The sequence below is a fragment of the Aedes albopictus genome, chromosome 1 (assembly GCF_035046485.1).
Source record: "Aedes albopictus strain Foshan chromosome 1, AalbF5, whole genome shotgun sequence".
Lineage (NCBI taxonomy): Eukaryota > Metazoa > Arthropoda > Insecta > Diptera > Culicidae > Aedes > Aedes albopictus.
The window spans coordinates 284,638,931-284,655,438 of record NC_085136.1 but is presented as its reverse complement, the minus strand read 5'-3'; the positions used below and the strand labels follow the sequence as shown (position 1 = coordinate 284,655,438).

General features: G+C 42.1%; 1 protein-coding gene across 9 annotated transcripts in view; it reads right to left on the bottom strand.

The window, feature by feature from the left end:
- The window catches only part of LOC109417118 (Y+L amino acid transporter 2), a 63,626-nt gene that overhangs the window by 41,873 nt on the left and 5,245 nt on the right, over positions 1-16,508 (bottom strand). For 5 of the 9 annotated variants that reach the window (XM_029860160.2, XM_029860161.2, XM_029860157.2 and 2 more), the window contains exons 2-3: positions 10,650-11,249; positions 2,101-2,296 (exon numbers count right to left, since the gene is read on the bottom strand). In XM_029860160.2, coding sequence (XP_029716020.1) covers positions 2,101-2,296; positions 10,650-10,837 — 384 coding nt within the window. In that variant the 5' untranslated portion in view covers positions 10,838-11,249. The remainder of the gene's footprint in view (positions 1-2,100; positions 2,297-10,649; positions 11,250-16,508) is intronic. The other 4 variants (XM_029860166.2, XM_062846925.1, XM_029860163.2 and 1 more) reach the window with 1 other exon arrangement.

Genomic DNA, 16,508 nt, shown 5'->3' with positions numbered 1-16,508 from the left:
GCTCAAAAATGAGTTGTCTGAAAAATAGTGTTTTACCCGAACGGTTCTAACTTCGCGAAATATCAATCAATCGAGCCGAAATTTGTACCAATGATGCATACATAATAGGTTGACAAACAGTCAAAATTTGAGATTTTTTGATGCGCTCTATGAAAAGTTATAGCTTGTTGAAGTTTTTTGTGAGAGAAAAAAAAAGTTGCCTATCCCAAACATTTTTGCCATCCCTGTAGCAGCTAGATAGATGGAAGGATCTACCGATGGTTAGATCCATAAAGGAGGTGGGTGAGTGCAATCACGAAGAGTTTTCTCGTTCTCTCCATTATCCTTATCATCATCGTCGTTAGTGTTTCGCACGGATACGGTTTTGGCCCCTTATTCTGAGAAAACTGATATCAAGCCGATCTTCAATGCTAGGATCAATTGTTTGGATTGCTTTATTGGTTTTAGGGGAATTTGTAGAATGTGTTTTTTTGGTGATACATATTTACTTATATTGTCCACGTGTGTATCTGTCTGAGCACAGTTAGCACCAACTCATCATTCACTTTAGTGTTTTATCAGTCAAATATTGTATTCAATGCCCTAATTTCAGATTCAGCGTTATCTACATACCAACGAACGACACTTCATTTTCAACCTATAATTTATGTGTTTATTTCATGCCTACAAGTATGCAAGGAGCGAACTGTGCCGCATCATTTTCAGAGCAATCAGCACATAATCTATCACCTCACACCTGGCATCCAAGCACCAACGTGAACAGTCTGCCACACAGCCATTAAAAAAGACACTCTGAAATAAATTTAGTGATATGTACGGTCTGCTGTGAGGAAAATGTTTCATTACTTCCTACCCTCCTTCATATTGTCCTGCAATGTGACGTAGAAGACGCCATTCTCGCCTGAAAATAGAGGATTACCAACACTTACACACTGAAGATGTCTGTTAGTCTCAAGCTGTAATTTCATTGGCTCCTTGTGTGAGTGTAGCTGATCTGGCAAAACTGGAGTAGCAACCACGGGTGGAAAATAGGCTTAATCGGAAGACGTTTAAAACAGCTAATTTTGGGGACTTTTGACAGTTCTCCTATGAAAATGACAGTTTGCGCCTTTGTTCGGCAGATGTAAACAGTGGCATACACGAACCTGTCAACTGAAAAGTGTCAACGCTTCAACAATAAAATCATGTTGAAACAACAATCGTTTTGTTTAATCAACAAACAGTATTTTGTAGGTTTAGTGAAAATTGGTTTGAATTTAACTGAGCAAATCGTAATGATGAATTCACAATATTTTGCGATATTTCCTTTTGTTCTTTTTTCCAAGCCCCTCAGAACGCCTCTGAAGAAGACCCATGGGTGCAATGTATCAAACAAATTCGACCCGCATTTCGGATTCCACCCAACGAAGCCCCAACGTACGTTCAATGATGGAGTTTCCCATCCGAATGAAAGGATGTATTCCTGTGCATTTATATCGGACTTGGAGATTGAAGTCGGCACTTGATTGAATAAATATTTTCCAGGGGATTTGTTCCGCAGCTTACGCACTGCGCTCTATATAACTGTAGTAGGGTGCGGGTACCGGTTTTGGCCAGTCCAAGAGAAATCATTTTTATAAAAAATTACCAATAATCCTACGGAAACAACCAATGCGTCAAATGAAAGGTTTATATCTATACATTATAAGAAAAATGCAAAATCAAGCTAATACTTGATTTTTGTATTAAAAGTGGCACTGGTCAAAATAGAAGCATTGCCGCAGTTTTGGCCATATTCTCAACTTTAGTTTCTATTTTGGCCAATCACGTGTATTTCTTATGGGAGTGGCCAAATTAGAAGCACCCTGGCCAAAATAGACATATAGGAGCTGATTTTTTAAGAAAAATATTTTTTTCTTCTAGTTTTCAATCAAAATGTATGGTTTTCACAGCTTTAATCATCATATTACATTAGAATCTACTAATAAAAAATAAATTTATGCCGATTTAGATCGTAGCATGCTTAATACCGCACTATGGCCAAAACTCCGGGCTGGCCAAAACTGAAACTTCTACCCTAGATAAGAGATGTTGGGTACACATAACACACACAATACAAACCTGAGTGGTGGGCCGTATGATGAGCAGGGCCATCCACAGCCGGAGGAAGCCAACAAGTGGCCCGAACGCAACAAGTAGATAGGCATAGTCGCCTCCGGAACGGGTGATACAGGTGCCGAGCTCGGCGTAGCACAGGGCTCCCAGCGTCGACAGGATACCGCTAAGACACCAGATGACGAGCGATGAGCCGACCGATCTGGAAATGGAATTGTGGGGGGAAAGAAAGAAAGAGATGAAATGCGTGGGAAGTGAATGCAATTAAAACTTTTAGCAACTGGGAGAATGGTTGTTCTGATGAGATTGGTTTGGCTTGGATTGGCGGTTGCGGGAATGCTGCTCTGATTCTTGCTCTCTCGCCCATTTGATGGAAGGGGGCGACTGAATAAAATGCGTCTTCTGTTAGAAGACTAAAATTTTGGTTTGAAATATCACAGAAATAGCCACAATAGTTCCAAATGGACCAAGTTACATTCATTGTCCTACTGGTCTTCTTCTTTTTCTTCTACTTGTAGTACGTCCCAGCTGGGACCAAGCTTACATCTTGAGGGAGCGGATCTGGTGTGATGGTTAGAAGAACACTTGACTATCACGCCGAGGACCTGGGATCGAATCCCACTCCCGACATACTCGCAAAATGCGAGTTCTTTCTTCGGAAGGGAAGTTAAGCGTGGGTCCCGAGATGAACTAGCCCAGGGCTAAAAATCTCGTTAATACAGATAAAAAAGCTTACATCTTAGGTTATTGCTCTATGAGCTCATTCACAATTATTAACTGAGAACTTCATCTGTCAATGACAATTTTGCATGTGTGTATCGTATGGCAGGTACGAGATTTGAAACCGTCACCCTCAATATGGTCTCGCTGATTACCCGCGTGCTTATCACTTCTACTATATGGGCCCTATATCATACGGGTCTTACGCGTTGATACATTCGCCAATCTTTAATTTGAATGATGAGTGTCAGTCATTGACAAATTTTAAAGACTCTTTCAAAAATTCAAACAGGGGCGAAGAACTTGGCCCAATACTCCAACGGCGCATTTCACGCTAATTCCCATCCAGAATTTTCCTTCCAAAATGAACTGGTTTGACCAGTTAGGAAATGTGGCCCCAAATGCGGCGCGTCGCTGCGGTCGGTAATACACGGACGGAGGTCTTATTGCTGTGGCAGACACCAGGAAGCACGAAAGTACGAAAGGAGAGATGGAAACGATGGATAACGAATTGGACAACCATGGTAGGCTTAACCATATTTTTTTTGGGTTTTTCGGTTGTTCTTCTTCTGCAATCTGCTGTATGCCATACCAACAACATTAGTGGCCGCACAAAATCGGAAGAATGCCATTTGTTGTGTAGCGGACGATTTATGGGAATGAAGAACAGCGTGAAGACAGGTTGCACGAATTTTAAAAGCCTGATTTAAGATGTGGACGCCTAGGGTGGTAATGTTTTCAGATTACTTTGAATTTGAAACTGTGGAATTAATTTAAAATATTTCCGGTTTTCTAACTGCCGGCAATGAATGTTGAAATGAGTGCATTTCTGTCTGAAATTAAGTAATGACACCTGGTGCACACTGAGATTCAGATGTTCCAGCTCAGTAAGTTTTTCACCGAGTTCAGCATTTTTTCCATCTTTTTACTGAGTTTTCAACAGCAGATTTATCTCGGTACACTCGGTTATCGTATTTATCGTATACCAGTAACGATATTTACCGTGCATCAGTAAATTTTGACAGTTTATTATCTGGGCTCGGTAACTCATTTACAGAATATCCGCAAAAGAAATAAACGAGCGTACCGAGTTAAATCTGCTGTTGAGAACTCAGTAAAAAGATGGGAAAAATACCGAGTTGATCTTAGTGTGTGTGATGGTTAAAGCACCTGACTATTACGCCGACGACCTGGGATCGAATGCCACTCCCGACAAGACTTACAAACTTGTGTATCATCCAATTTTCACCCTGGCAAGACCTAAGGCAAATTTAATTTAACTCGAAATCATATAATAATGTTTATTTTGCCTATTTCTACTACAATAAATATTAAATTAACATATTCATGAAGTTTGAAATGTTTAGATAATGTTGCATATGGTCAAATTTGCTTCTTTGATGGCCCCTTCTGGCCATACCATTGGTCCGTCATCCGAAAGGATTTGAATACATTCATAATTTGACAAGATCTATCAGAATTCCTTCAATAAATCTACGAGGTTTATGACCAAGTTCCCTAAATGTTGAACGGGTTTGCTCTGGTAGCCGAAATTTTAAGGCATCCGTCACAAATTTATAAGATTTTCGTTTTCAAGCTTCATGGGAGTCTCGGAAGGGTTTCGGAGGAGTTCTCGGGGGTCCCGATCCCGGTAGTTGCATAGGGGCTTCGAAGAGGGTTGCAGGTATGTTCCAGAAGAGTTTCAAAGATTTTCATGGGGTTTGGCATGGTACACAAATTACGTAACACTAAAGTCGACAATTTCAGACTCCCCCCCCTCCCCCTTGTAACGCTTTTTGTATGAAAACCAAAAATATTTTGCATGGATCGTAACGCTAAGCTGGACTCCCCCCCTCCCCCTATAGCGTTACGTAATTTGTGTACGATGCCTTTCAAAATTTCACGGATTATCGAGGGGTTTAAATGCAATTCAGGGTCTCAGGTGATATCAGCGATATATCCCATGGGACTCCCCTAGGACCCCTGAAACTCCCTGGGACGCCCCTGAAAACACTGTGAACGTCCATGAAACCCCCTGAAACCCGCTAAAACCCCTGGAACGCTCCTGAAATCCCATGGAACACCTCTGGAACGCTCCTGAAACCTGTTGAAATATAGGTAGCGAACCTTCAGGTACGTGTGCATTGGCAGTTTCGGTATGCTTGTTGGAAGAGGTATGCTTTGTGATAAGATTATTGTAAATTGTATATAACCTGGAATGACTAAAGAGTGTGGTAGTTGCTGATTGGGGTATCAGTCGGCAGTTATCTAGTTAGATGGAAGATGACTACCGCGTATTGCATTCTTTTTTCTTTGTGATTAAGAAACGGTCACTGACGGAGCTAGCCTTGCTATTGCCTGCGTGGACATGATGGACTAGCTCCAACAAAACCTCCTGGAACGCTTCTAAAACTTCCTGAAACGCCCCTGAAACTCGCTGGAACCAGGGATGAGAACACTCACTTGCAAAGACTTACACTCACTTACTGTTCTCAGCTCAGAAGCGTGCAATCCCGAAACGACATATGGATGATTTTAGCTTTGTGATTTTATCTAAAAGTTTGCCGAATAAAGTAGGGGTCGCACACGCATGCCATAGACAGAGCTATGAAAGCGACTCTCCACGAGGTGTGCAATTTACATTCACCTCGTTGAGAGACGCCTTCACAGCTCCCTCGCAGCTTCAGTATGTGTGTGACACCACTCTATTCGGCAAATTTTTAGACAAAATCACAAGGTAAAAGTCGTCCATATACCGTTTTTATGGTAGCACGTTTCTGAACTAAGAAAACAGTTGGGGAGGCTGGTCAGACTTGATCCCTATTTCTTAATTTGCGTGTAATTTTAAGAAAAACACAAAACTAGTTCCGTTTTTCGTACAGAATGGCAGGTAAACATCTTTTGCAAGCTCAAACACAACAAAAGGACTTTAAATTAATGTTAAAATTTTCAAAACTGTGTTTTTATGGAGGCATATCTTATGATGTACCGTGATTTCGGGTGAAATTGATCGATGTGAGGGCCATTTTTATTTGTTAAAAATAACGCTTTAAACTTAAAACAATTGGTAAAAATGTCCATCATCTGGTTCAAGAGTTATTGAATGATGAGTTTACATGTTTTACAGCGAATTAGTCACATATTTATGTATAAAAATCAATACTTTTCCGAAACTGCGTGTTAGACGAACTTCAAAGACACTTTCAAACTTTTGATACCGCAGCTGTATCGCACATGTAATGAATATTCGAATGAATGTTTCAAGTTGCCGTGTATTCGCTAAATCCGATTTCGCCATCAAAAATCCTATAAATATTGAAATTTATGCATAAAATTGTACTTTTCCCTTCCACATATTTATTATGGAAATTGCATAATTTTAGGCGTTTTCTGAAAATTCATATAACTTTAAACTTTAATATTTAAAAATTTAGTAAACTTGTAAAAGTTTTGCACAGCTTTTCGCATTCCGGGGTGGTTGATTTAGGTGGAAAACATATTTTCAGCACTTACAACAACATTTCACTGACTTATTTTGATTTTTCATTTCAAATGATATTTTTTGTAATAAAATGATTTGCAGTAGAATTTTCAACCTCGTCGACTGATGAAAACCATGGACATACTTGTTTTAAAGCATTGAATTTAACCATATCGAAAAGTACATATTCAAAAAGTTTCACCCAAAATCACGGTATTTTTATAAAATGGGTCTCAATTGATATCCCTTTGAGCACATGGTTAGTTTTAAGGGAAAATAACTCCAGAAGCTTCCTATTCATTTTCTCTTCTTTCAAGTCTCCCCATGTCACTGTTGTATATACTAAGCTGCATTAATTAAAATGTTTATATAAAAGCCTTATTTGGATAAATACGCTTGATAGTGTTTTATTTAAAAATTCACACGATTTGGTTCAATTTTCACAAAGTCGAAATAGCCTAAACGATTTCTGAAGGACTGAAAACAAACCACCAGTCATTGAAAAATAATGCAATGCACAATCAAAATCACTTGTAGCTGGAACATTGTCTTGTGCCCAAAAGTAGTTTTGAAAACTAGAAGAAAACTAGTTTTGATTCCGAGAACACATGGAGGGATCAAGTCTCTCCAGGGATCAAGTCTCCTCAGTCTCCCCTACATATAAAAGTTTTTTCTCAGAGGTTTTCCATTTAAATCAAATTTATGTAAAACTTTCTGGGTAAAAATAAAAAATTACTATTCTTTTCATCATTTGTCAACGCTTTCAAACAATAGGAAAACTAACATATTTTGGACACAACAACATATCCACATTTTTTGGACCCTGAAACTCCATAAAAACCCCTAGAACACATCTGAAGTGTTGAAACCGGCTGGAACACCTTGTAACATCCTTGAAACCCCCTGTAACAACCCTGGAACGCCCATGAGACTCCATGAAACCCCTTGTAACTCCTCTGAATATTCCTCTGAAACGCCTCTGAAACCCTCTGAAAGTCCCTGGAACGCTCTTGAAACTTCTTGAAAACGCCCTGAAACCACCCCGCAAACCCCATGGAATGTCTCTAAAACATCCTCGAACATCGCTGGAACGCCCATGGGACCCCCTGAATCCCCTGGAATACCCCTCAAACTCTTTGGAACGCCCCTGAAATCCCTTTAGAACCCTTGGAACGTTTCTTGAAGCGTTCCTTAAGCCCTCTCAAACCTAGGATACACCCTGAAACTTCCCTGCAAACCCATGGAACGACCCTGAAACCTATCAAGAACACTCCTAAAACTCCCTGGAATGCCACTGAAACCCGCTGGAACACCCTAGAAACATCCATGAAATCCCTGAAGCAGCTCTAAAACTCCCTGGAACGACCCTGAAACTCGTTGAAAAACCTCGGAACGCTTCTGAAACTACCATGGAACACTCCCAAAGTCCTCTGAAACTCTTATGAACCCCATGAAACACCCAAGAATGCCCCTAGAACCTCTCTGATGCCCCATCGAACGCCCTTGAAATCCCTTGAACACTTCTGGAACGCCCGTGAAACACCCATAAAACCATCTGGAAAACCTTAAATTCCCCTGGGAACACTGCGGGAACGCCCATAAAACACTAATGAACGCCCATGACATTCCCAGGAATGTCCCTGAAACCCCCTGGAATAGATCTAGAACGTCAAAACGGTTAATTATGGAAAGAATTAATATTTTCAAGCATTTTGATTTTTACTTCCGTATAATTATTGGTAGGACACTACAGTTATTTCTTCCCAGGAAATTCGGCCAGGACTGAAATCTCTTAGAAGAAACGGTTTTCTTCCAATATATTTTGATTGGTTGATTTTTTCGGAATACTTTGTTCTGAACACTTTTTATACTTTTAATATTACACATTTTAGTCGAACACGACAAATTCGAATCTTTATTATTTTCGTACTTAGAGCCATTTTAGTATGAAAAATTCCATATTTTCAAAACTAATTTAAACACTTTAAGCGAAAAACACCTTTTTCGTTTTTGTCACCATTGAAAGATGAAAATAAGATCCTTCGAACAAGACTTGAAGACAAGACAAGACAAGATTTGAAATCGATTTGCGCCATTCTGAGATATTGAGTGTCAAAAATAAGCCAATTTTTATAAGACGGACGGAGCCCACGGACCATTGTGCAATGCTTGTATTAAACCCAAGAAATTTTGTTCAAAGGACCTATCCATTCCTCACCCATTTGGTGGTTACGTCAACTATGCAAAAATGGACAGAAAAGGATCTCCTGCTCAACAGCCCATTCAGATTGTAAAGCTAGGATAGTTTCCGAGAATGTGCGTCCCATGCTCATTCGTAGTATACCGAAACTTACACAAAACTATTTCATGAAGGAAGTGGAGGCATCCCCTCCAAGAACTACTGGGAAGATCCCTGAATTAACTTCTGGAGTGATTGTGGATGAAGGAACTTCTGAAGCAATCCCTGAAAGATTTTCTATACTGCAGAAATCCTCAAAGGAACTCCTGGATTAATCCATGGAGGAACTTGTGTAGAAATACCCAAAAAAAACTCCTAGAAAAATCCCTAAAAGTACTTCTGAAATAATCTCTGAAATATCTCCATGAGGCATCTCGAAGAAATCTCCAGAGGAATCCCCGAAGGAAGTTCAGAAGGGATTCTTGCCCAAGCAACAATTTCAATCCTTATTTGCTTTCAAGAGCTTTTGAGAATCACCGTAAAACCAAGATAATTATATTTTTGGCTTTATAATGGCTTTACAGGAATTCCCGAAGCAACTCCTGGAGGAATCTTTCAAGTAACTCCTGTACCAATTCCCGAAGGACTTCTGTAGGAATTCCTTAAGGGACTCAACAAGGAATCCTTAAAAGAACTCCTGAACTTATCTCTGATGACCTCTTATAGGAATTCCTAAACGTTGTTCTGGATTAACCACTGAACTCCTTTCTTTGAATTCTCCTGGAAGAATATCCGAAGCAACTCCTGAAGAGATGTCTAACGGAACTTCTTCAGTAATCCCTGATATGGTTTTTACAGGTATCTTTGAAGGAATTTTATGAGCAATCCTTGAAGGAATCCTATGCTCACGCTGGCAAATGTATTTCTGATTATTTCGCCTGCCTAACGAACAAATCTCGCGTTACATTTATTTGTCGTAAATCTACATATTTATGATGCTTTTAAACCTAACATCTGACCATTTTTTTTTTCTGTTTTTATTATCGTGTATTTGACTAATGAGCTAATTGAGGTTTTGTATTTTATTAGATTTGTGTCCTTAAAATCGTGAGTAGATGCAAAAGTCGGCCAAGTCTAGCGATACGTCGTCGTAGGTTCAAATCCTACCAATACAAGTGGTACTTTTTTCATAAATCCATCTCTCAACCTTCCGTAACTCGCGCGTGCGTCAGCACCATACTAAAGCGGAGTACAACAAGCGAGTTTTTTTCAACGTGTTGTACAACATACAACAGCACGATTACTCGAGGGTTAATTTGTCAATTTGGGTCTAGAGTTAGCCTAGTGGTTAAGGTTCTTCTTCTTTCTCCTTCTTCTTCTTTATGACTTTACGTCCCCACTGGAACTTGGCCTGCCTCACTTCAACTTAGTGTTCTTTGAACACTTCCACAGTTATTAATTGAAGGGCTTTCTTTGCCTGCCATTGCATGAATTTGTATATTGTGAGGCAAGTACAATGATACACTATGCCTAGGGAGTCGAAAAAAGTTTACCGACCGGAACGGGAATCGAGCCCGCCGTTTCCGGATTGGCGATCCATAGCCTTAACCACTAGGCTAACTGGAGACCCAAATTGACAAATTAAGAGATGGATTTATGAAAAAAAGTACCACTTGTATTGGTAGGATTTGAACCTACGACGTCGTATCGCTATAATTGGTCGGTTAAGGTTATGGATCGCCAATCCGGAGACTGCGGGTTCGATTCCCGTTTCGGCCCAGAAAACTTTCTCGTGTTCCTGGGCATAGAGTATTAGCCTAAAATGTTATCAAGGATTGACAAAATCGGGTCATCGGTGTAATAGATTATACCCTCGGTAAATAAAAAAAAAACAAATAGGGCTGGCCAAAGCACGTGCGAAAATGTAGAAAATACGGAAGGTACAGAAAAATGACTGACACATGGTGCGTCGAAAGCTTATTGTTCTCATGGTCAAATTTTGTTGTAAATAATACCTCTGACCACGGTAAACACTGAGTTGTTTCCTGTCATACATTGAGTAATAAATCATACACGAGCTCATCAACCACCACACTGAGAGCACCACCCTACAACATTCAGAACCCACTCCGAACCCTTCACGCATGAAACCCGATCCCCCAGTTTAACACTTACTTGGTATACAGGAACACTCCGGCAGGTGAGACAAAAATGCCCGATCCGATGATCGTACCGACGATAATCGTTATTCCATTGATCAGCGTAATCTTGCGCTTCAGGACGACCTTCTCACCTCCTCCCCCACCACCGCCCACACCACCAACGTCCTTCTCCGTCAGCTGATTTTCCGCTTCGTTAGTCATCGTTCACACCTTCTGTCGTGTCGTGGATATGGGTACTGATCCGAGAAAATCGCTGGGATCACGACACACGGTATAAATTATGTGACTTCCCACTTTTCACCGCACAATCACTGTTGGTGGTGGCGGCGCTGTCGCACCCACATAAAAAAAGAAACGCACAGATACACACAATTAGCTAAACGAATTTCCCGGCACGTTTCGGCCTTGTTGCGTTTTCCGCGCTTCCTTTTATCACTTTCCACAATACGTTGTGCTGCTCCTTGCGGTTCTTGCTCGTCTCACCGCGATTCTTCTTTACACAGGAATGTGCTTCCCCAAATTCATTCACGCTGTCTCACAAACGATTCGCGGTCAACTGTCCGTTGCGTTAAAACCCGGATACACAAGAAATAAGCTGTTCAGAAAATAAGTACTATAAATATAGAAATATAGGTATTACATCAACAAAACGATTTTCTGACTGTTTTTTAAAACACCCCAGAGGGAGTCGTCCTATTACGAGCACGGGATTCCACTCCCCACACTGAACGCGCAAATGCGACCAAGCGCGGCAAACCTCGAGTTATCACTGAACAAACGGTTTCGCGTCAACCGGCTGGATGCCTTGCGTGGAGCGTGCTTGCTGTAGAACAAGCGTGAACGTTGGGCAGATGATGGAGATCTGAAATTCTCATATATATTTCCCATTTTCATGCGCGCTTGTCGAGGGGTGAATTGGTGGAAGATCTACAAATACTTTTTCTCTCTGGTCTCTGTGTCTGATGTGTGAGCTTTCGAGAGAATTCAAACCGCGCCGGGTCGTTCTCTAGTGCGTCTTCTCCCTTTGGATGTGTTTATCCACGTTTCTGGTGGGCACGTTTATTGCACAGACAGAATGATGACGCAAAAAACGGCGCTTGTTACCCCTTTCGTGGCGGAGTGTGGTCGTTGTGGCAAGAGAGGCTTATGTTGTTTGAGGTGTATTTTGCAACATCTCATGAGTTTTGATTGTTTAAGTTATTCACAAATAATAATGTTCAGAAAATTCCAAGAACATGGCCATTCGTAGCACCTTTTTCCAGCACAGCCTCCCGTATCGTTACACCTGGAGATCACCACAACAAACGGACTCGCAAATCGACCACGTTCTGATTGATGGACGGCACTTCTCCGACATTATCGACGTGGCGCTAATATTGACTATGATCACTACCTGGTGATGGTTAAACCACAGACAAACAGACGTAAAACTTGCGAAATTTCCATCGATCACGCTTTGAACGATCATTTCAAATTTTCATAGTTGTGGCTTTCACAACCAGAGGCGCGCGCATCGTTTTTCTATACGTTTGACGTTTCACACTAGCGCCTTCTGTTGACGATATTGCACAACACAGTGAGTCGTGAAACTTTTCCACCAGGTGATAGTAGTGTGAACTGGGCGATGGATTTCAATGAAAATCGTTCAAGGTGTTGTCGTATTTCGGAAATAAAACATTAACTCACTACGCACGTACTTCGATATAAAAAGGTATTTATTCTGCCTTCGAACGCACTACTCTTGCCCGCGTGTAATTCTCTACTCTTCTGACCCCGGAAATCCCCGAGCTGTCATCTTACATGTCAGGGCAGCCAACTATCCCACATATTTATTCTTATCTCTACCAGGGTCGGAGTTAGGCTCGACCCGACAGGTGTTACGTCTGTTTGTCTGTGGTTAAACTGCGCCAAAAACTCTCCGTTGTTAACAATGTACAGTACCGGCGGCCGTCTCGGTACGATCTAGAACGACTGAAGCAACCGAATGTCGCTACCGCATACGCGTGGAATCTCGAGGCTGCGTTGCCGGACGAGGGTGTGCTCGATGTGGCCCCTCTAGAGGACTGCTGGAGTACAGTCAAAGCAGCCATCAACAACGCAGCCGAGAGCACTATCGGGTACGTAGAACGGAGTCGACGAAACGATTGGTTCGACGAGGACTGCAGAGCGGTTCTGGAGGAGAAGGATGCAGCGCGGGTGGTAATGCTGCAGCATGGAACCCGACAGAATGTGGAGCGATACAGGCAAAAGCGGAAGCAGCAGACCCGTCTCTTCTGGGAGAAAAAGCGCCGCCTGGAAGAAGCGGAGTGCGAGGAAATGGAACTGCTGTGCCGTTCACAAGAAACACGTAATTTCTACCAGAAGCTCAACGCATCCCGCAAAGGCTACGTGCCGCAAGCCGAAATCTGCAGGGATAAGGACGGGAGCATCCTGACGGACAAACGTGAGGTGATCGAAAGGTGGAAGCAGCACTTCGACGAGCACCTGAATGGCGAAGAGAATGTAGGCACCGAGGACTAAGGCAGCGGAGGAAATGACTATGTTGGTGCAGCAGAGGACGGGAACGAACCAACTCCCACGCTGAGGGAAGTTAAGGATGCCATCCACCAGCTCAAAACCAACAAAGCGGCTGGTAAGGACGGTATCGCAGCAGAACTCATCAAGATGGGCCCGGAAAAGTTAACCACCTGTCTGCACCAGTTAGTAGTCAAGATCTGGGAAACCGAACAGCTACCGGAGGAGTGGAAGGAAGTGATAATCAGTCCCATTCACAAGAAAGGCGACAAGTTAATGTGTGAGAACTTTCGAGTGATCACCATTTTGAATGCCTCCTACAAAGTGCTTTCCCAGATCATCTTCCGTTGTCTTTCACCTAAAGTAAATGAGTTTGTGGGTAGTTACCAAGCCGGTTTCATCGACGGCCGGTCGACAACGGACCAGATCTTCACCGTACGGCAAATCCTCCAGAAATGCCGTGAATACCAGGTCCCAACGCACCACCTGTTCATCGACTTCAAAGCGGCATACGACAGTATCGACCGCACAGAGCTATGGAAAATCATGGACGAGAACAGCTTTCCCGGGAAGCTTACCAGACTGATAAGAGCAACGATGGATGGTGTGCAGAACAGCGTAAGGATTTCGGGTGAACTATCCAGTTCATTCGAATCTCAACGGGGACTACGACAAGGTGATGGACTTTCCTGCCTACTATTCAACATCGCCGAAGAATTCATCTACCTCGGTTCCTTGCTAATGGCGGACAATAACGTGAGCTGTGAAATACGAAGGCGCATCATCAGTGGAAGTCGAGCCTACTATGGGCTCCAGAAGAAACTACGGTCAAAAAGATTCACCCCGCACCAAATGTACCATGTACAAGACGTTAATAAGACCGGTGGTTCTCTACGGACACGAGACATGGACGATGCTCGAGGAGGACCTGCAAGCACTCGGAGTTTTCGAGCGACGGGTGCTAAGGACGATTTTCGGCGGCGTGCAGGAGAACGGTGTGTGGCGGAGAAGGATGAACCACGAGCTCGCTGCACTCTACGGTGAACCCAACATCCTGAAAGTGGCCAAAGCTGGACGAATACAATGGGCAGGGCATGTTGCAAGAATGCCGGACAAAAACCCTGCAAAGTTGGTGTTTGCTAACCATCCGGTTGGTACAAGAAGGCGTGGAGCGCAGAGAGCACGATGGGCGGACCAGGTGGAGCGTGATCTGGTGAGTGTTGGGCGTGACCGACGTTGGAGAGCTGCAGCTGCAAATCGAGTATTATGGCGGCAAATTGTTGATTCAGTATTATCATGAAATTGATGTTAACTAAATAAATGAATGAACGTTCAGAAAATCTGTACCCGTCCTTCGAAAGGTATTTTATCCCAAAATTTGAATATTGTTCATCGGGGAAAATTAAAGATTTGGTAATATGGTGGTTTTGACTTTTTCCATAGGAATTTCTAAGGAAAACATGGAATAATTGCCAAACGGCATTTTTGTTGCTATTTATAATGTGAGCAAATATACAGGGGGTGGCCAAAATGTTTGGGATAGGCAACTTTTTTTCTCTCTCAAAAATGTTCAACAACTGTTGACTGTCAACCTAATCTAATCTAATACCTAATATTTTATCCTCTCCTCTACACTATCCTTCATCCTACCGTCTACTCTGACCCTACTATCTTCCCAGCCTCTACTATAATCCCCTACCCTACCCTTTACCCTAACTTTCCATCCTACTCTCTACCTGAGCCCTCTACCCTACCGTCTGTTCTAGCCTCTACTCTTCCGTATACCCTGCGCTCTACGCTTCCGTCTACCGTACCATACTCACTATCCTACTGTTGCAATCTCCTCCTCATACGAACATCTATGGGTTGCTTGGTACAGGTGGTATGCTGCCTTGATGAGCTCATCACGAGTAAGCGAACCATAAGGTTTTGGCAATTGACGTTTAGTTCGCTGCATGCTCCCAATGCTCGCAGCTCCGTGTCAGAGGGTTTAAAAAGCTGGTATACTTGATACCTAATCGTCAGCTGTGTTTAGTAGGACCGCCAGTCTCGAAGGTCCGTGGTTTCTGGTACCTCACTGGTTCGGAAACCTACGTATTGACTGTAACTATAGTGTTTGCCATCCGAGTGTAACCAGAACATGACATCCCGGGAATCAGTCTAAAAGAATCGCTTTTGAACCTCAATCCAGAAAAACTCCAGAATTGAGTCTGTCAGCGTGGTCCCGGTATCCGCTGTTTGAAGTTTGGATCGGGGTAGAGAGAGGAACTTTAACGGCGCCAATCGGGTTTTAGCTCAGAGAGATTGCACTCAACTGTATTTCCTTCGTGGAAACGTAGATAGACGGTTGCCGTGAAGCTGTTCTCCCTTACGTCTACATTGTATGTATTTGGACAATTGTGCCTTCTTCTGTAGACGTGACGGTTTGGTAGGAACAAGGAATCTTAAAGTTCGCTACACGAGGCAGAAACTGCAGCCACGTGATCTACTTCTCGAAGTAACAATCGTGGATTTGCTCATCCTAATCGATTGGTGCTCTCCAGATCTCCTGCAAAAGGCTTCGAAGAAACATCGGAAGTGATTGATCAGCTCAATACGGTCGAAAACTATCATGAGGGTTCGAATCAACTTCACGCTTCGTTGGTCTTCTAAGACCAAATAACAGATCAGCGTCATGGTGAGAAGATAGCTTGTACCGTAATCCGGGGTCAAATTGATCACTTTAAAACAACTCACGGATAACATCAGTGCCTGTTCAAATATTGCCAAAAGAATTTCTGTAAAACCAGTACCCAGTGGATCTCCATGGAACCATGTGACAGAACTTTGTTCAACAAATTTAAACTTTAAGTTAAATAACTTCAAATATCAAATTATTATAAATGCCACTTTGGGGCGAAATTGATCAGTATACAATTAAGCATCGGTTGGAAAGGAAAATTTCCTTCACCGCTTAATTTTGCTTTTCTAAAACCGAATAACTCGTTTAAAATCTTACAATTAGTGAATTGTAAATTTCCCCTTAAACGCCTAAAGGTAGACAATTTCATTTAAAATAAGTGATTTCTATCACAAAAAATGACTATTTCTTCATAAAATGAACTTTTTATAACTATTTCATTTTCTGATTAGCTGCATTACATCTCTACCATGGCTCCACAAAAATGTTAAAACAGAGAATTCACGGGAAGTCCTATTAGCAATTGATTGTTTAGTAGCAATGATTTCAGCTAAATGAGAAATACATCGCAAATCTCTTGAAAAAATAAGGCAAAACTAACTTTTTTCTAAAAAAATAAAAGGATACACTCATCTCTAGACATCTACGAATCAGATGACGTAAAAAGTTTAAGATCAT